Source organism: Serinus canaria, chromosome 14 (genome assembly GCF_022539315.1).
Source record: "Serinus canaria isolate serCan28SL12 chromosome 14, serCan2020, whole genome shotgun sequence".
Classification (NCBI taxonomy): Eukaryota; Metazoa; Chordata; class Aves; order Passeriformes; family Fringillidae; genus Serinus; species Serinus canaria.
The window spans coordinates 14,004,209-14,023,165 of NC_066328.1; the positions used below are offsets into that span (position 1 = coordinate 14,004,209).

Genomic DNA, 18,957 nt, shown 5'->3' on the forward strand with positions numbered 1-18,957 from the left:
GCCAATCAGAGCCAGGGGACACCCCTCAGGGACGCGCGCGGGGGCCAATGGGAGCGCGCGGAGGCGCTGCCAGGAGGCCCCGACCCAGCGGCGGCCGAGGCGTGAGGGAGCGGAGCGAAGCGGAGCGGGCGGCGTCCCCCGGCCGCACCCCGGCCCCGGCCACGCTGGCGCCCGGGGACCCCCCCGAGATGCCGGTTCGGAGTGAGAGGCGCCGCGCTGGAGGGGCGGGGGGCTCGGCCTCCTCCCCTGCCACCGGTGCGGCCGCCAGCAGCCTAGTGCCGCCGCCCCCCATCAACACGGCGCAGCCTGGAGTGGCCACTTCGCTTCTCTACAGCGGGGCCAAGTTCCGCGGGCAGCAGCGCAGCAAAGGCAACGCCTACGAGGTGGAGGTCGTCATGCAGGTGAGGGGGGTGGCGGGGCCAGCTGAGCCCTGGCGGGGCGGGAAGGGCCACCGCGGCCTTAAGGGAACAGGGGAGCCGGTCGCCTCAGGCCGCGGTGGCCGTTCCCGTCCTGCCGGCCCCTTGCGACAGCACCCGCATCACCCTACCCCTCGGTACGAGGAGGAATTTCTTCACGGAAAAGGTCATTAAACATTGGAACGGACTGCCTAGGGAGGTGGTGGAGTCACCATCCCTGGAGGTGTTTAAGGAAAGACTGGACGTGGCACTCGGTGCTCTGGTCTGGTTGACACGGTGGTGAATCAGTCACAGGATGGGCTGGATGATCTCAGCTCTTTTCCAACCTCAGTGGTTCTGTGATGATTCCAAGCCGGCGGAGTATTTTTATGTTCAGTTCTCCATGTTCCTGGTGGGATTTGTTGTGGTGGGGACATCCCATGGCTGCTCAGCTCCACTGCACGCTGCCACCTCGCAGGAGCTGGCTTTGGTTTTTTTTTTAAAAAACACTGCTTTTGTGCCTAAAACGTGGCTGTTTTGCATGTGTCAGCTGAGGAGAGGGGGCTGCCTGCTCTCCCTGTGCTGAGCACAGGGAAACGTTGCAGTCTTTTGATCACAGGTGGAGAAGATCCATCTTCTCACAGGTGGAGGTTTGCACTTCCCTGAATAACTCACTGCGTGTTTTGAAAGCGGATCTGGAGATGTCAGGGAAAAGAAAAAATCCCTTGGAAAATCCCTGCTTTTAAAGGAGCAGGCAAATCCTTGCCTAGTTTCTGCACAGCACAAGCAGAGAGATGAGCCTGATAACTCAAAATGAGCCTGATAACTCAGCAGATGAGCCTGATAAGTCAAAATGCAGGTGGCATAAAAGCTTTAGATTTAGGAGAAAGGCCTCCTGCAAAATTCTGAGGGTGTGGGTGATTCTTCCAGGGATGCTTTTTCTTGGAGAACACTGTGAGTCAGATCCCTTCCGGCTGGAAAGGGGATTTGCTTCCTGTTGGAGAGTTCTGGGCAGAGGGTGTTGCTTTGTGAGCAGGCCTGGGATGTGGAGGCTGCCAGAGCTGAGCTGGGCACCTGCAAATGATCTTTCCAGGTGATTTCCATCATGGAAAAGGGCTGGCAGTGTGACTATTGGGCAGTGGGTACCAGCTGGAGCTGAAGTTATCCTTGGAAGGGTTAGAAACTGCTTTGGATCCAGCATGCACCTTCATGCCTGTTTTTATGGTTGGACTTTGCACTCTTTTCCAGCATGTGGATATGGAAAACTCCTATCTCTGTGGATACTTGAAGATTAAAGGCCTTACAGAGGTGAGTGTTAACTGTGCAGCACCACAAAGAGGGGCTGTGTAAAGGTTTTGTTGTTTTTTTTCTTTCCTGGTGGGGTGGGAGAAGCTGCTGCCAGAAATAGGAAGTGGAGAGATTGGATGTTGTAGATTTGATCACAGGGTATCAGCTGGGGAATGGTGCTGGCTGTAAATGTCACAGGTGACCATCCAGCTGGGAGCTCCATGGAAAAACTTAAAGTTGGAAAAGCCCTCTAAAATCTTTGAGTCCAACCTCTGACCCAGGACACAGCCAGGTCCACCACTTCCCTGGGCAGCCTGTTCCAACCTTTAACCATTCTTTTAAATTGTTCCTAATATCCAATCTAAAACCTCCCTTGGTGCAATTTGAGGGTGTTTTTCTTGTCCTGTCCCTTGTTCCCTGGGAGCAGAGCCTGACCCCACCTGGCTGCACCCTTCTGTCAGGGAGTTTGGAGAGTTAGGGTCACTGAGCCACTATAGCCCCCTCAGCTGCTTGTGCTCCAAATCCTTCCCCACATCCCAGCTCTGACCTGGTTCCTGGCTTCATAAAGTGAGGAGAGAGGCTGGAAAAAGAGAGTGGAAGGGTCAGCCTTGGAGAGGTGTGGGGCAGGATGAGGGGCAGGAGCAGCAGCCTCAGAGTGCCCGGACCTCTCCCTGGGAGATGCTTTTCTTGCTGAGTGCATGGAGCTTTGTCTGCTGTTGGGTTTGTGTCTGTAGGTGACAATTGTGAGCCCACCTTTGTCTCCCCTCTGCCAGGAGTACCCAACCCTCACCACGTTCTTCGAAGGCGAGATAATCAGTAAGAAACACCCGTTCCTAACGCGCAAGTGGGATGCCGACGAGGACGTGGACCGTAAACACTGGGTAGGTAAATCTGGGGGCAGGGGGTGGGGCTGGGCTGCTGCTTTGGGAGAGAGGTGCACTGTGTGCCCATGCAAGAGCTGGCAGAAAGGCCTGGAGACCTCTCTGTGCTGGGATTTGGGGATTATCCTGGCAAAGGAGAGGGATTACACAGGTAGAGGGAGGGAATAGTCTGGGGTAAACCATTTGGGGAAAATAAGGTTACATAAAAACGCACTACAACACCTCTCATTTTTGCTGTCTCCCTCCTTCTCCCATTGGGATCTTTGCAAATAGAGGTCTCTTCAGCAAGCTGTCATCTGTCGTGAGGGAGGGGATGTCTTATTTTCCACCTTTTGGCCACAGGGTGGGAAGGGAGCAGGACCAATCCCCATCTTTTGATCCTCTAAGAGCACACACTCCATTCCATTTTGCAATAAATCTCCAAAAATAAGGAGACAGGGAAAGGGATCCCATGAGCACAGGTAGGGTAGTTGGTACCTGTGTCCTTGCTCAGGGCAGGGTGTACCTGCTGCTGTGTGTTAAGGCCACAGCAGCCACCTGATCAGCCCCCTGCCATTGACCTTTACTGTTGTTTGCCAAGTTTTGATGTTTGTTGTATTTCTATCAAAATATCTTCCTGTGGAAGTGCAAGAGCTCCTCCAGCCAGGCTGGATGTTGCTGTGAGTGTCAGTAGATTTCCCTCCTAAACAGCAGCTGGTACTAGAAGTTCTATTCCTGGAATAACCATCCTGGTTTGGTTTTTTTCTTTTCTTTTTTTGTTTCAGGGAAAGTTCCAGGCTTTTTACCAGTATGCAAAAACATTTAACTCTGATGACTTTGATTATGAAGATCTAAAAAATGGGGACTATGTCTTCATGAGATGGAAGGTAAACCCTGCCTGTCTCCTCTGCTGAGCTGCTTGCAAGGCACTGACAGAGACTTGAGGTGTCACAGCTTCTCCAGCTATGATGGTTTAATGAAAGATCTTGCCCTGCCAACCCCAAAACCCACTGTACTTGCAAGTTCCAGTATGACTCGTGTCTAGCCAGCTAATTGTGTCCTTAAGGGCTGCAGTCATGGCTAAAAACACAACAGGAAAATCTTGCTTGGTGATGCTGCAGAGCATGAGAGAATTGCTGTCTCCAGTCCCTGTGTGGGGCCTGTGTTTGATGCAGCCTGGCCACTCTGCAGCTCTGCTCTTTAGCTGGGATCATCAGAGTCACCCTAGACTGGTTTGGGTTGGAAGGAACCTTAAAGCTCATCTTGTTCCACCCTCCTGCCAAGGGCAGAGACACCTCCCACTGTTCCAAGCCTTGTCCTTGGACACTTCCAGGGATCCAGGAGCACCCACAGCTTCTCTGGGCACCCAGTGCCAGGACCTCCCCACCTTCACAGGGAAAAAAGTTGTCCCAATGTCCCATCTAATCCTCCCTCTAGCAATGGGAAGCCATTCCCTCTCTTCCTGTCACTCCATGTCTTTAGCAAAGTTCCTCTCCAGCTCTCCCATAAGTGTGGAAAAGCTGCAGTGAGAACTCTGGAGCCTTCTCTTCATTCTCAGGCTCTGACTCTCAAGTTTTGCAATGGGCTTCTGGTTTGCAGGGGACAGGTGTTGAAACTGATCTCTTGCACTCTTAAAACTCATTCTGTTCTCAGTTATCTGCTTCCCTGTGAGGTCCCTGCAGGGCAGTGTGAAGGGACACTGATCTCTGCTCTGGGCTGCTGAGAGTGCAGGGAGTGCTCAGCCAGCAATGTCTTCATGTTAGTGGGTGCCAATATTTGGTTTGGGAGTGCAGGTTGGGGTGGGATGGGTCTGTATTTGATCAGCATTTTAAGATGCAGCCTGTGTTTTGAATGCAGGAGCAGTTCCTAGTCCCAGATCACACCATCAAGGACATCAGTGGTGCTTCCTTTGCTGGTTTCTATTACATCTGCTTCCAGAAGTCAGCAGCATCTATAGAGGGCTATTACTACCATAGGAGTTCAGAATGGTAAGGAAGTTTCCTGCCTCCTGAAGACTCAAACCAAGCTGTGACTCCTCTCCTGCTTGTCCACAACCTTGGGAGTATCCAGGCAGGAGACTCAGGCTGGTGGTTGGACCTTGGGGCTGAAGGGAGGGGTGTGGGCCATGGCTGGCCTGAGCTCCCTAGTGTAGTCCATTGGGGTGGTATAAAGTACTGCCCTTATGGAAAAGAGGAGGAAATTTGGGATGGCAGGATAGAAGAGGGAAGATGATACAGGGTCTGGAGAAGTGCTTTGAGAGAGAACTGAGCTCTCCTGAGGAACAGCTTGGCAGTTGCTCCCTTCAGGCAGAAATCTTGTCAGGCCAATGTTTTGTATTCTGAGGTCCTTGGGGTGTTGCTGTTAAGACAAGAGAACAGTCAAAGCTAATTGGTGGGTTTTTTGTTGGAGACAAGTAGCTGTGGAGAGCTCTTTTCCCTTGCATCTTTGTCATGAGCAGCAGGTGGATGGCTGGAAGCTCTCAGGGGGAGGGAAGGAACCAGGAGGCTTTCAGACACATTCCCTCTGGCTGAGCTTTGAAAGACTCATGTGTAATTTGCACTTGTAGCAAACTCTGTTTGAACTTGAAAGTTGTTGAACTTCAAAGGGAGTCCAAAAAACCACCACAGTCAGCCCACCAGGAATGCTGCCTTGCTGCAGGTGGCTCAGAGGGACCAGAGTGGGAATTTCAGGATCATTAAGATTGGAAAAAACCTCCAAAATCATCAAGTCGAGCCTTTGACCGAATACCACCATTCCCACTAAACCCTAAATGGAGTGTCTGATTTCTGAACACTTCCAGGGATGGTAACTCCACCACTTCCCTGGGCAGGCCATTCCAGGTCTAAACCACTTTTTCGGTGAGGAATTTTTTCCTCAAATCCAACCTGAACCTCTCCTGGCACAACTTGAGGCTGTTTCCCCTGGTCCTATCACTAGTTTTGTGGGAAACGAGCCTGACCCCCACCTGGCTGCACCCTCCTGTCAGGGAGTTGAGGAACAATGCTGAGTCCTGCCAGGATTTTGGGCTGTGGGAAGTGGGTGTTGGATGCCTGAACATCCTGGGACTGTAAAGGGGGAGAGAAGAGCAGGCAGGTGAGTGTGTGCTCTGTGGCTTCCCAGCAGGAGCTCTGTGTAATCCTCTCCTCCCTGTCTCCCTTCTGTGGCAGGTATCAGTCACTGAATTTAACGCACGTTCCCGAGCACAGTGCTCCTATCTACGAGTTCCGATGACAGCTGTCCACGTCTGAAAACGCCCAGAAGCAACGGGGCAGGAGAGCATGGCCTGCCAGGAGAACTGTGTCCCTGTGGGAGCACGGGAATGCACGCTTCTCTCCTGCCCTTGGACTCGAGAGAGAGAGAAAGAAAGCCTGGATGTTAACTCACCCAGCCCGAGGAGCTGCTGGAGCTTGATTCTCCCTCCTGTCGAGTGGCCATTTGATCTTTACTCTGGTTTTAAGCTACTTTAATGCACTTTCTTGTTGCACAGCTCGTTTCTCTGTCACTGAAGTTCCTCCCGGCTCTCCTCTGGAAGCTGTTTCTCAGTAGCTGGAATCAGTGCTCTGGCCTCTAAATAATAAGGAAATGTAAGCTCAAGGCTTATATTTTCCTTGTTATAGCCTGATGTGGGTTGAAATCACCAGGATTCAGGTTTCTTGCCCAGATTTCCAGCTCTGATGCTCTCAGAGCCGCGTCCTGGGTGTGAGGCTCAGCTGTGGAGTCTGTTGGGGAGTGTTGGCTGAGGTAAGGCTGGAGTGAGGCTTTGCTGGCTAACAAGGTTAGCTGGAGCTGCAGATCTTTCAGGAATGCCAGCCCTTTGGAGCTGGGAGCCGTTCCTGTGTCTGGATACACCATTGGGAATTAATTTGATGTACGGACTTCCAGGCTCTCAGTAAAGTGGATCTGAACTCTGCTTGTAGGTGTATATTTGCTCTTTACTTAAGTTAAGGGTAAAAAAAAAAAAAGTTTAAAAAAAAAAGACAAAAAAAAAACTTTTATTAAAAAAAATCTATTTTTATGGTTCCTTTTCCAAAGGACCCTATGGCAAATGCACAAGTACTGGATTCCATGTTACTGTTTTCACATTGAAAACCAGGAATGTCTGTGTTTTTATATCTGTGTCTGTATCCAGCTAAGCTTTGGGAACATAACCCGAGCACAAACGCTGAGCAGCGTCACCCTGGGACTGCTCAACGTTTGTACTCCCCCTTCATGCTTCACCACCACTGCTTGACACCTTTTTACAAGGAAAAACAAGAAAAAAGTTTAAAAAACAACCCTTCTCAGTAGCTCCCTCTGGCTCTGAATGTTCCAAGTGACATAACTTAAGGCTCCTGTGCCAAAGCCTGCGTGTGGGGTGGTTTTTTTAAAGACACTTTAAAACTTGGCCTCAGTTGTGTTTTTACCTTGTCAGCCCCACCTGTGGGGCTTTGTGAGAGTTTAGTTTGCTTTTTTTCTGGCTGTTTTAAAGCCCAGCTTCCTCCAGGCAGACGTGTGGTACGGCTGGTGCTGAGGATGGATTTTCCACCTGGGAGAGGGGATTGAAGCTGGCGCGAGGTGCTTTGGATTTTGCTTCTTTTTAACTAATTTCCCTTTTGGCAGCACTTATTGCTTGTTTAAGCCTTACTGAGGAAGGATTCAGGGCTTGGAGAGCCCTTTCCTCTATTCCAAGTTGGGGTTTGGAGTGCTTGGTCTTGGGAGATGATGCGGAATTTGCCCGCCTCGCGCGTGCTGCCCTCCGTGGATCAGCCCTTCTCCCTGGCACACACATGGATGGACAGAGGTGCCTGGGGAGGAGGGAGAGACCTGGCCCTTCCCAGGGACTGGGTGCTGGTGCCTTGGCTGTTGCTGGAGGATGTGCAGGGACAGCATTGAGGTGATTTGGGGCTGTGAGCAGAGCGCTTGGGAAGTGTGTTCCCGTTTTGATTTGCTCCTCTTGGAGAAATTCAGCCCTTTTGGAGGAGAGGGGTTTCCTCACAGGTGGTGCTGGGAGATGTCCTGGTTTTTAGAGGTGAAAACTGGTGGTGCTGCTCCACTGTGACCAAGTGTGGGGGTGAAACCTCCTTCTCGGGTGCTGTGTGAGTGCAGGGATCCAGCTCCAATGGCTCTTCCCAGCCCTCTGGAGCTGTCTGTGAAATGCTGGTGGCAGCACCGGTGTCCCTGGGCTCCCCAGGCTGTCAGTGCCAGAGGGACACTTGGATTTCTGATAAGGTTTAGTTGAATTAACCCTATTCGTTGGCAGAAGCTGAGTTAGGATGGTCCTGGGGATGTTTAACACATGTAACTATCCCTAAACCAGTGAAGTTGGGTTTTTTTTTTAAGACTTGATATGTTGTGAGAAGGGTGTGGAAGGAACATCCTGCTCTGTGCCTGCCTTCTTCCCACCATCCTGAAGGGAATTTCAGCTTAGATCCAGAGCTGTCTGGATATGATGTGTGGCAGGTGCAGAGCAGGTTGTGGAACTGAGGGCTTTGCAGGGGCTGTTGGTGTGTGGATTTTCCCTCCTCAAAGGCCTTTGCTTTGGATTTTCCTTTTCTTTGACCTGTGTGAGTTGAGGGGAGATGTTCTGTACGTCGTGATGTGGTGAGAGAGAATGGCCCAGGGGAGGATTTGGGGGACAGAGGTGAGAGATGGGGTGTTTGGGCTTGGGAGAGGATGTGGTATCTCTTGAACCACTCTGGCTGCAGCAGGGTGTCCGTGTGGGGGCCGAGGAGGAGTTTTGTGGAGCGATCAACGTCCAAATTAAACACAAATTCTGTTGAAGGGGTCTGTGTCCGTGTGTGTTTGTCCACCACAGCACTTCCTGCTTCCAGGGGATTGCTGTGCTTCATCTCCTTCCTTGAGGGCTTCTCCAGGAATCCCAGCAGCTTCTGATGGCTTTAATTCACAGACTCTCAGAACCATTAACGCTGGACAAGACCCCTGAGAGCATCGAGTCCAGCCTGTGACCCATCCCCGCCTTTTCACTTGGTGGCACTGAGTGTCACATCCAGTCTTTCCCTGAACGTCTCCAGGGATGGGGACTCCACCAACCTCCCTGCACAGTCTGTTCCAATATCTAATCACCCTTTTGGAGAAGAAATTCCTCCTGCTGCCCAGCCTGAGCCTCCCCTGGCCCTTGAGGCTGTTCCCTCATGTCCTGTCGCTGCCTGGGAGAAGAGCCCCATCCCCGCCGGCTCCGCGCTCCTTTCAGGATCCAGCCTTAATTAGAGGAGCAGGAGGCGGCAGTCCCGCTGAGGGGCTCCCCTGCTTTCTGAGACCTGTCCCTTTGAGCCTGTCCCTCTGCAGCCTCTTGTCCCCGCCGCTCTCTCCCCCACCGGGGTCACCTCCCTGGGGACCCTCCCGGCGCCCCTGCGGTGGCGGCGGGCGGAACGCAGGGTGCGGGGCTCGGGGCGCGGCCGGAGCTCTCAGTGCGGCGCGGCCCGGACGCGTGACGGGGACGGACGGGCCGGGCCGGCAGCGCTTCCGGCGGGCGCGGAGCGGGGCCCGCCATGGGCATCCTAGAGAAGATCTCGGAGATCGAGAAGGAGATCGCCCGCACGCAGAAGAACAAAGGTGCGGAGGGCGGCCGGGGGCTGAGGGACCCGAGGACAGCGGGCGGGCTGGTGGGCTGGGCGTTCTGGGGGGCTGTGGGGGGCGCAGGTGGTCTGTGAGTTATGGGGGGGCTGAGAGGGAAGAGGGGACCGGGGGCTGTGGGGAGTCTGGGGGTCGGGGGGCTGTGAGCTATGGGGGCTGGCAGAGAGTCTGGGGACTGTGGGGGCTCGGGGCTGTGGGGTCTGGGAAGGGCTCTGTGGAGAGAGATGCCGGTCAGGGGTACGGGGGAGGCAGGATGGGGGGGTTGTGAAATTGGGGGGTTCTTTGGGGTGGGTCGGGGGTGCTGGGAGCTGGGGCAAGGTGGGGAGCAGAGTGAGCCCTGGGGCTGGGGTTGGGGTGTGTGAGAGGGCGGGGGCTGCTCTCTTTCCTGCCCTGTGCTGCAGCCGCAGCCCCCCGGAGCTGGGAGGGGGGGACATCTCAAATCCTGCTGGCACAGGAGGAGGCTCCTGGTGTTTAAATGGTCTGGCGGCTCCCCGTGGGCTCTGCCAGAGCTGCTGCTGGGGCTGGGGGCTGTGTAAATAATAGAAATAAACCTGTAAGCTCCTGGTTTCATGCCCTTACCTGTTATAAAGTGAGATAACCACCTTCCTGTTTTTTTCTGGTTCAAGTGTAGATTCAAGTGTTTTGCTAAGAATAAGGCAGTAATGTAATTTCACACATGTGAGCTCTGGGTTAAATGTGTCTTTAAAAGTTGACAAGAGGAGGGGAAAAGAATCTGGTCATTTTGGAGTGCTGAATGTGAGCAGGTGTAAGGAGGGGCTGTTTCCAAGAGGGGCTGCTCCCCCTGTGACCTCTCTCTCCTGAACTGGCTCCATTCCTGCACCTGCTCTCCCTCTGCCTTGCCCCTTTAACTCAGGAATTTTTTGGCTGTTTCCCTCCACTCTGACTCTGTGCAGGTCCCTGGAAGGTTTGCTCTCAGTGCCCAGGGCTGGTGATGGAGCAGCTGGGAGCAGCTCTGTGCCTGGCACTGCTTGAGATACTGACCAAGATCCATCAGCGTTTCCTTTTTAGAAAGGTTCTCACTCCCAGAAGTGAATCACCAGCAACTTTCTGCCAACCAGCTGTTGGGTTTGTGTCATTGCAGCCACTGAGTACCACCTGGGCCTGCTGAAGGCAAAGCTTGCAAAATACAGAGCTCAGCTGCTGGAACCTTCCAAATCCCCGGCTGCCAAGGGCGAGGGCTTCGATGTGATGAAATCAGGAGATGCCCGGGTGGCACTGATTGGATTTCCTTCTGTGGGGAAGGTCAGTCAGGGCTTGTGCTTTCTGGTGGGTCAGTCAGGGCTTGTGCTCCCTGTGTCTCCAGCTCACTGGGGATTGCAGGGGTGCAGAGCAGGTTTGGGATCACAAACATGGAATGGTTTGGGTTGGCACCTTAAAGCTCCTCTGGTGGGATCCCACCTGGAGTCCTGTGCATGGTTCTGGTGTCTCCAGCATGAGGAGGATGTGGGACTGTTGGAGAGAGGGCTGGAGAATGGAGACAGGCTGAGAGAGTTGGGGCTGGAGAAGAGAAGGTTGTGTGGAGCCTCACAGTACCTGAAAAGGCTGCAAGGGAGCTGGAAGGGGATTATCAGGAACTGTAGTGGAAGGAAAAGGAATGGGTTCACACTGAAGGAGGGGGAAAGAAGTGAGATATATGGAAGGAATTCTTCCCCATGAGGGTGGGCAGGCCCTGGCACAGCTGCCCAGAGAAGCTGTGGCTGCCTCTGGATCCCTGGAAGTGTCCAAGGCCAGGTTGGATGGGGCTTGGAGCACCCTGGGATAGTGGGAGGTGTTCCTGCCATGGCAGGGGTGGAATGAGATGGGCTTTGAGGTCACTTCCAACCCAAACCATTCCATGATTCTGTGATCTAGCTGAATGTTGGAGATGGGGAAACACTCCTTCATATTGTGTGCTCTGCCCTGTGGAACTTGGTGTTGCCTGAAAGTTGTTCTTGCCCAGCTCCAGCAGTGCTGAGGAAAGGAAAAAACTGATTTACTTCAGTTCCATGCCAGTGTCACCACCTCAGTCCCTGTGGCTGGAACAGCCACAGCACAGCTTCCACAGCCTGAGGAGCACTTTGGTGTTGCTTGTTTTGCTGAACCTTCTCCTTTTCCTGCCTGCTGATGCTGGTCTCTTGCCTTTCAGTCCACGTTTCTGAGTTTAATGACCTCGACTGCCAGCGAAGCCGCGTCCTACGAGTTCACCACGCTGACCTGCATCCCAGGAGTCATAGAGGTGAGCAGGATTCTCCTCCAGCCCTGTAGATGTGTTTGCACCAGACACACTTGTGTTGCCACTAAGGAGCACACGCATCCAAAGGTCTCCAAAGCTGAGTGTTGCTTTAAACTTTTCAGTGCTGATGCAGCACTTCCCTGAGCTGTCCAGGACTGGCTGCCTGAGCAGGATTTTTGTGCTGCTCTTGGACTGACCAGAGCAATACCACAATTCTCAACTGAATTCTGTATAACACTGTCAGTGCCAGTGACCAGCTGGCTGCAAACCTTGACAGATTTGTTTTTAATGAAGCTTTACAGAGTCAATCTGTGCTGTGATCACTTTCAAAACAAAATGCAGCTCTTGCTGTCCTTGAGGGGTTTTATTAGTGGTGACCTCAGCATCCATCAGTAAAGTAAATGATAAAGGGCATCAAACTGAAGTGTCCAAGAGTAATGAGGAAATCTGGGTCAGGATGGAAGGGGAGTTAAATAATGAAAGTAAGTGTATTAGTGGGAAAAGGAGTTTAATGTAACACATTCAAGCAGAGCTGTGAGCTGCAACAACAGCTGGAGAGCCAATCCCTTGCAAATCCTAGGAATGAGTGTGTCCTGGGTTTTTTTTACCTGCAGCACCCCTGAATAGTTTGATCTGTCACAGTAAGAGATGTGGCACTTGTTCATTACTGAGTTTTCTCATTAGACCAATCAAAGAAGGATTGTTTTTCCTTTCCATTCCCTGAACTTGGGAGTGTGTGACTGCTGTGCTTTTTTCCTGGTGCTTTGTCCAGCTGCAGTCACAGGATGCTTTAGGGGGTCAGGATCTAATGCAAGCTGTGTGTGCTGCTGAGCACAGCCCACAGCTCTGGAATTTGCCTCAGGATAGAGCCATGAACTTTGTGCAGAGTTCCCCTGGCCTGCCAGTTCCATCCAATTCCACTCCCCACAGGATGTGGACCCCCAGCATGGATTTGGGGCTTTTGGGGCAGCTCAGGTGCCCTGCAGGAAGCTTTCAACTTTGCATCCTTCCATTTCTCTTTCAGTACAAAGGAGCCAATATTCAGCTGCTGGATCTGCCTGGAATCATCGAAGGAGCAGCACAAGGTTGGCTCATGTCTGTGTTCATGTGCAGGAGGGATTTGCCCTCAGTAGTGTCCCTGGGTGTCTCAGATACACACAGGTTTCCTGGGCTGAGAGGTCCTGCATTGTCTTTCCAGATTTTTGAGTCCTTGATCCTATGTGAGGCACGATTCCCGTCCCTGAGCCCACAGAAGGGTCTATATGTAGCACAAAGATGGTTTTCTGGAGGTGGGAGCCAAAGCAAGCCAGTCACTTCTCACATCCTTGCCTGAGTGTTAAGTGGCTCATCTGTTTTCTGGTACTGAGGAAATCTATAGAAAGATGCTGGAGAGGCGGAGGGAGAGTTACAGCTAAACGCTAACCTTGTTTGAGTAATTCCCTGAGTTCCTGCCAGTCCTCCCATGACTCCTGATTCTGGGAAGAGATGATGTTGGCTTTATCTGTCTGTGTTGTCATTGTCTTCATTGGCTGGTTGTGTCTGAAAATAGCTTAGGAAATCAGGGAGTCGTGGAACATCTGGGAAGGGACCCACAGGGATCATCCAGTCCAACTCCTGGCCCTGCACAGGACACCCCAACAATCCCACCCTGTGTCTCGTGTTGTCCAAACACTCCTGGTGCTCTGGCAGTCTTGGGGCTGTGCCCAAGCACCCTGTGGGGGAAGAACCTTTTCCTCATATCCAACCTAACCCTCCCTGACACATCTCCAGCCATTCCCTTGGGTCACTAGAACAGTGTCTGGAATTCCTAAGGAACCTTCTGTCACTGATCCCCTCTCTGCTGAGCTTTCTGCGCTGCCTGGAGTTGCTGCCAGGGCTTCCAGCAGCTAACTGCAGCCAGAACAGCACTGCAGGATGTTTTTCCTTGCTTTCAAGCTGCTGCATAGGGCAGAAGTCCCTTATCTGTCAGAGAACTCAGCTGGTTCCTCTTGCTGATGTGCATCTCCCCCTGTGTCCCCAGGGAAGGGCAGAGGCGGCAGGTGATCGCTGTGGCCAGGACAGCAGACGTTGTTATCATGATGCTGGATGCCACCAAGGGCGAGGTGCAGAGGTGAGTGTGGGCTGGGCTCTGGGCTTGAAAACGTGCCAGCTCCCTGAGGAATTGTGGAGAGCACCTGGGGAAGGAGGAATTCAATTACTGAGTACCAGATGGGGGTTGTATCCCCATGAGAAGCATTCTGCTGACTGGAGTGGGTGCTCAGCTGGAGGGTCATTCCTGCAGCACAGCTGTCAGAGATGGGAATGTCAGCCTGGATTTCCACCACGGACTCTGACCTGCATTCGGGGGGGGGTTTAGGCTTGTGGCAGGGCTGTATCAACACAAGAATCAAAAAGGGAAAAGTCTGGGTGTCACCTGGCCATGCTCAGCCTCACAGGTGCTGTGTCCCTGCAGGGCCTTGCTGGAGAAGGAACTGGAATCTGTAGGAATCCGGCTGAACAAGAGCAAACCAAATATCTACTTCAAGGTGAGGCTTCCTGAGCTCCTGCAGGCCCAGCTGGTCTGCTCAAAGCTGAGCTCACTCTGTGCTGTCCTTGGTGCTGGACAGGCTGAGGGGGCTGTGGGATTTGCAGAATGTTCTTACATTGCTTTTTTGCCTCCTGCAGCCCAAGAAGGGTGGAGGCATCTCCTTCAACTCCACTGTCACCTTGACTCAGTGCTCTGAGAAGCTGGTTCAGCTCATCCTCCATGAATACAGTATCCTTTCCTAAACTAGGAGACCTCTAAGCCATCAGCAGCTCATGGTTTAAGTGCTTCCTGCTGTGGGACAGCCTTGGTGTCACTTTGGTGCTGGCTGGTTGGCAGCAGGCTGTTACCAGGGAGCACAGCCCGTGTGGTGTGCTGGAATTTGGGCCTTGACAGTGTCCACCTCAGAAATCTTCAACGCTGAGGTCCTGTTCAGAGAGGATTGTTCCCCTGATGAGTTCATTGATGTGATTGTAGGAAACAGGGTCTACATGCCATGCCTCTATGTGAGTATCCTGGGCAGCCTGGCCTCTGTCACACCCAGCATCTCTTTTCTGTGCCAAAGGAAACGTTAGAACTTCACAGAATCATGGAACAGTTTTGGTGTGAAGGGATCTTAAAGCTCCTCTCATTCCACCCCTGCCATGACAAGGACACTTTCCACTATTCCAGGGTGCTCCAAGCCCCATCCAACCTGGCCTTGGACACTTCCAGGGATTCAGGGGCAGCCACAGCTTCTCTGGGCACCCTGTGCCAGGGCTTCCCTGCTCTCACAGGGAAGAATATTTTCCCAATATCCCATCTAACCCTGCCCTCTCAATTTAAAGCCATTCCCTCTTGTCCTATTACTCCATGCCCTTGTTTCTGGCTCCTAAAACAGTAATGATTTGGGGTTTAAGAGGTGGAAAACAGCTCGACAGGGAGTTTTTTATAGGCTTTGGATGTGCAGCCGTGCTGTGTGTGTTTCCTGGGCCCTCTTGTGGCTGGTGCTGCCCTGGAGCAGCAGAGCTTCCAATCCTGGTGCTTTGCTCCCACGTCGGGAGCCTCAGACTCCCCTGCTGCCAGCTCTGTGCTTAACTTTTCACGTCTGGTCCCTTGTGTGCCAGAGGTCCCTTTAGGGCTCTGTTTTTAGCCACTGGGTCTGTATAAAATCAAAGAACGTGTTCCAAGTCATCCCAAAGGGAGAATTTTAAAAGGGCAAAATTTATATTCATGCTTCTGAATTTTAATAGTTTGTTTTACTGAGAGTCTTGGCTTATGTTGTGACAGGATCTGCGTTTCTGTTTCAGGTGCTGGAGCTACCTTGTTCTTTGTACATGTTGCTGGATTGCTTTGCTAAGGGCTGTGTTGTTTTCCCTTTGGTTTAGGTTTATAACAAGATTGACCAGATATCCATGGAGGAGGTGGATCGTCTTGCTCGGAGGCCCCACAGTGTTGTCATCAGGTAGGAGCTGTCACGTTGCCTTCTCTGCTGGTTTGCTTGATATGGGATTAATTTCACACCCTTTTCTCCAGCTTCTCCCAGGAAGGACTTCTTCCAGGGCTGCTGGGGTGAGAAGCAGTTGCTGTGCAGCATTTCCCAGATTTCCTTCCCCTGGAGAGGCAGGCAGCTTGGCTTCTCTGTGCTGTCTGCAGGACAGAGTCAAACAATCTGGCTTGTTTCCTTGGAAGTGCTGATAGATCCTGCTGGGGCTTTGCAGCTTCAAAGCTGTTCACCCTTCTGGAATCATGGAATGGGTTGGGTTGGAAGGGACCCTAAAGCTTATCTCATTCCACCCTCTGCCATGGGCAGGGACACCTTCCTCTAGATCAGTTTGCTCCAGGCCCTATCCAGCCTAGCCTTGAACAATTCCAGGGATGAAGCTTGAAACTCTCTGTACAACCTGTTCCAGTGGTTCTCCATCCCTTTAGTGGGGAATGTCTTCCTAATATCTAATCTAACCCTGCCCTCCTTCAGTTTAAGATCATTTTACCTTGTGTTTTTCCTTTCCTTGCCTCATTAAACACTTTCCCCTCGTTCTCCAGCACTTGAATAAAGACATTTCACCTTTTTCTTGTGGATCCCTAAATCACAGCAGCAGTAAACAGATGATCCTGGTGTTTTTGCAGCTGTGGCATGAAGCTGAACCTGGACTACTTGCTGGAGAAGCTCTGGGAGTACCTGGCACTCACTTGCATCTACACCAAGAAACGGGGACGTAAGTGACCCCAGACAGGCTGCCAGCAGGGCTGGTGCCTTGGAAATGCTGGAATTACACACACCCTAATCATCTTTCAGCTCTTGGGAAATGCTTCCTGCCATGTGTGGATCCCACCATGGCCTTCCTGTTGTATTTTACAAGAGCTGAATTTTCCTAAGTCTTTGCAGGATATAAGGCAATAAACTGTGCAAGTTCACAGCTTTTACCTTGTTATCCACGCTGTGATGAACCCAGAAGAAGTTTCCTATTCTTGCAACAAATTTGGTGATTCTCATGCCTTTGGAGGTGCCTTTGATCCTCCTTTTGCTTTATAACCCACTTGCAGCTTCTCCCAGTGATGAAGGCACATCTATAACTTGCTCTGTTTGGTTGTGAGCAGCTGAACTTGGGTGGATGTGAGGAGATACAGGAATTTTCTGAGCTTGTTAAGTTCTGAAATCTTGGGGATTTTGGTTTTTCCTTAAGCAGGTGTGTTTTGGCTTGGGTGGTTTTGTTTCTCTTAAGTCAAGGGTTTGGGATGGAGTCATTTCAGGTGGGTTGTGAGGAAGCTGCTGACTGTGTGGAGTGGGTAATGGCACTTGTGGATGCTGGAGAGCTGATTTGATGCTTTTAGCTACTGGATCCCTGTTCTGTCTGGGAGCAGGAAGGAGGGATTTGGGAGTAGTAAGCACAAGGTGATGTGAGATGGTGTCAGCATTTTAGAACACACTTGATAGAAATCCAATGCTTTTTCCCCCCCTTCTGCTTCTCCACAGAGAGACCAGACTTTACAGATGCCATTATTCTACGGAAAGGGGCCTCTGTGGAACATGTGGTAATTTTTCTGCATCTTTTACATTTCCCTGTGTGCAGAAGGCAGTTCCTCCTGGACCTGCTGTGATTTGTGCTCCATAAAGCTCAGGACGTGTCAGTGTTTGGTTGTGCTTCTCCTTTTGTTGCCTTTTATCTGCCTCAGGTTTCTTTCACAGCTGCTGTAAAAGGTTTAAACAGTAATTATTTAATGCAGCCCAGTGAAAAAGCTCATGGAAACAATGGAATGGGGCTTTGTGTGGGCTGGTGATTCCTGTGTCTGTTTTGTATGGTTTCAACTGCTTTTAACCATCTCTTAAAGTCTTTATTGTAAATTCTGGCATAGGCTTGAGTTTCTTTTAATCCCTGGGTATTGAAAAAGTTGTTTGCAAAGTGGTAAATGTAAATATTTCAACTTCTGCCTGTCTGTCTTGCAGTGCCATCGGATTCACAGATCATTAGCCAGCCAGTTCAAATATGCCTTGGTGTGGGTAAGTGTTGGAGAGCAGCTGGAATCCCTGTCTTCAGGTGTCTCGGAATGGTCTTCTAACCCTTCTCCCCCTTTTTTGCTTCAAAGGGGACAAGCACAAAGTACAGCCCTCAAAGAGTGGGCTTAACCCACATGATGGAGCATGAAGATGTCATTCAGATTGTAAAGAAGTAACTGCTGGTGCCTGGCCTTGCCTTTAATCACTGCAATTGGAACTGACCATGTAAAAACAAAACAAAACACACCAAAAAAAAAAAAGAAAAAAAGAAAAAAAAAAAGAAAGGAAAAAGGGAGATATGTTCCAGAGCCAAGAAAGCTTCTGTGAAGCTCCTTCTCTTAGAGGAAGGCAGAAAATGAGGCTACTGTGCTTGCAGGTGGGGATAGGGAAGATGGGTTTCCATCTGGCAGCATTTCAGGCCAAGTGATGTTTCTTAAAAATTTAAAGGGAGCCAGTTCTTCCAGGGCACAGTTCCACAGCCAGCAGCGTCCTGCCCCTTGTGGGGTTTGCACATGAATCCATGTGCATTCCCAGTGGGAAGTGTTTGGGTATGTGTGTAAAAATCTGGCCCTGTGCTTTGGGCTGACAGAACATTGCTGATGCTTTGCTGCTTATCCATTCACTTAATTTAAGCATTGATCTGAAGCAGAACCAGAGTTCTCCCTCCCCTGCTCGCTGGACATGTCTCTGCAGCTGAGACAACCCCAATTTTTAATAGTCCCACCTCAATTAACATTAAAATCTGGCATTCTGTGCCTCTCCATAGCCTTGCAGTGGGGTTTGTAGGACATCCTGGTACTGAAAGATGAGAAATTAAACTGGTAATGGTTAATTAGCCTGGCCAGACTGCAGTGGGGTATGATCCAAGAGCTGTAGTCTGGGGTGAGGATTCGCTTCTGGCATCTCACTCATTGAGGAGCTGCCTTGGGAGCTTCCTCCTTTGTTGGGCAGGAGTTGTGCTGCCCATCAGTCCCCAAGGTGGAGGTCTCATCAACCATGTCCCTAAATTCCAGTTGCAGCTCTTTGGAGCTCAAGGTACCACCCCATGCTGTGAGTTTTACCCCAGCCCTGTTAAACATTGCTTGTCTGGATATTGTTCATCAGAAATCTGGGATTTTTGTAATCATGCTTTTCCATTGAATACTGTTGCTAAACAATTCAGAGTGCCTGATAGAGGACAGCTCTTGCCTTCTGGGATCGAGAGCTGCCAATAGCTTTTATTTTCTTTCATTGGAAAAGGGTTGGGTCTGATGTGGATGCAGAACTGTGAGGACAGGTGTGACACCTGTCTGAGCAGGGTTCCTCCCCTCCTCCCTGCTCCTCCCCACCCCTCACAACCTGATTGAGCAGAAATGGAAGGATTATTTTATTTGAGAAAATAAAAAGTTGTTATTTCATGTGAATGGTGGGTAGATGGCTTGGTTTGTTTCCTAAATCTCTTTTTTACCTATGGCCACCTGAGGAATCCTGGATGCTGTCACGGGAGATTTAGGGGGCAGTGGAAGGTGAAGTGGCTGCAAGAGACTGGTGATGGGAGATAAACAGATACTATACACAGTGCCCAAGCTAAGAAGGTGACTTTGAACTCTGTAAGTTCCCTTCCCTGT

General features: G+C 51.2%; 2 protein-coding genes across 2 annotated transcripts; both read left to right on the plus strand.

Annotated features, from left to right (window-relative positions):
- The first annotated feature begins 47 nt into the window (after nucleotides 1-47).
- On the plus strand, nucleotides 48-8,302 carry GID4 (GID complex subunit 4 homolog). The gene is made up of 6 exons (XM_030229918.2): nucleotides 48-401; nucleotides 1,644-1,703; nucleotides 2,456-2,563; nucleotides 3,328-3,429; nucleotides 4,400-4,530; nucleotides 5,710-8,302. Exons 1-6 carry the CDS (start codon nucleotides 48-50, stop codon nucleotides 5,771-5,773), a joined length of 819 nt encoding a protein of 272 aa, XP_030085778.2. The 3' UTR covers nucleotides 5,774-8,302.
- Nucleotides 8,303-8,967: 665 nt separating this feature from the next.
- Nucleotides 8,968-18,753, plus strand: DRG2 (developmentally regulated GTP binding protein 2). The gene is made up of 13 exons (XM_050980237.1): nucleotides 8,968-9,094; nucleotides 10,218-10,378; nucleotides 11,262-11,351; nucleotides 12,373-12,443; nucleotides 13,369-13,458; nucleotides 13,801-13,873; nucleotides 14,013-14,103; nucleotides 14,281-14,378; nucleotides 15,240-15,316; nucleotides 15,982-16,070; nucleotides 16,829-16,887; nucleotides 17,300-17,353; nucleotides 17,440-18,753. Exons 1-13 carry the CDS (start codon nucleotides 9,031-9,033, stop codon nucleotides 17,524-17,526), a joined length of 1,104 nt encoding a protein of 367 aa, XP_050836194.1. The 5' UTR covers nucleotides 8,968-9,030; the 3' UTR covers nucleotides 17,527-18,753.
- The last annotated feature ends 204 nt before the right edge of the window (nucleotides 18,754-18,957 follow it).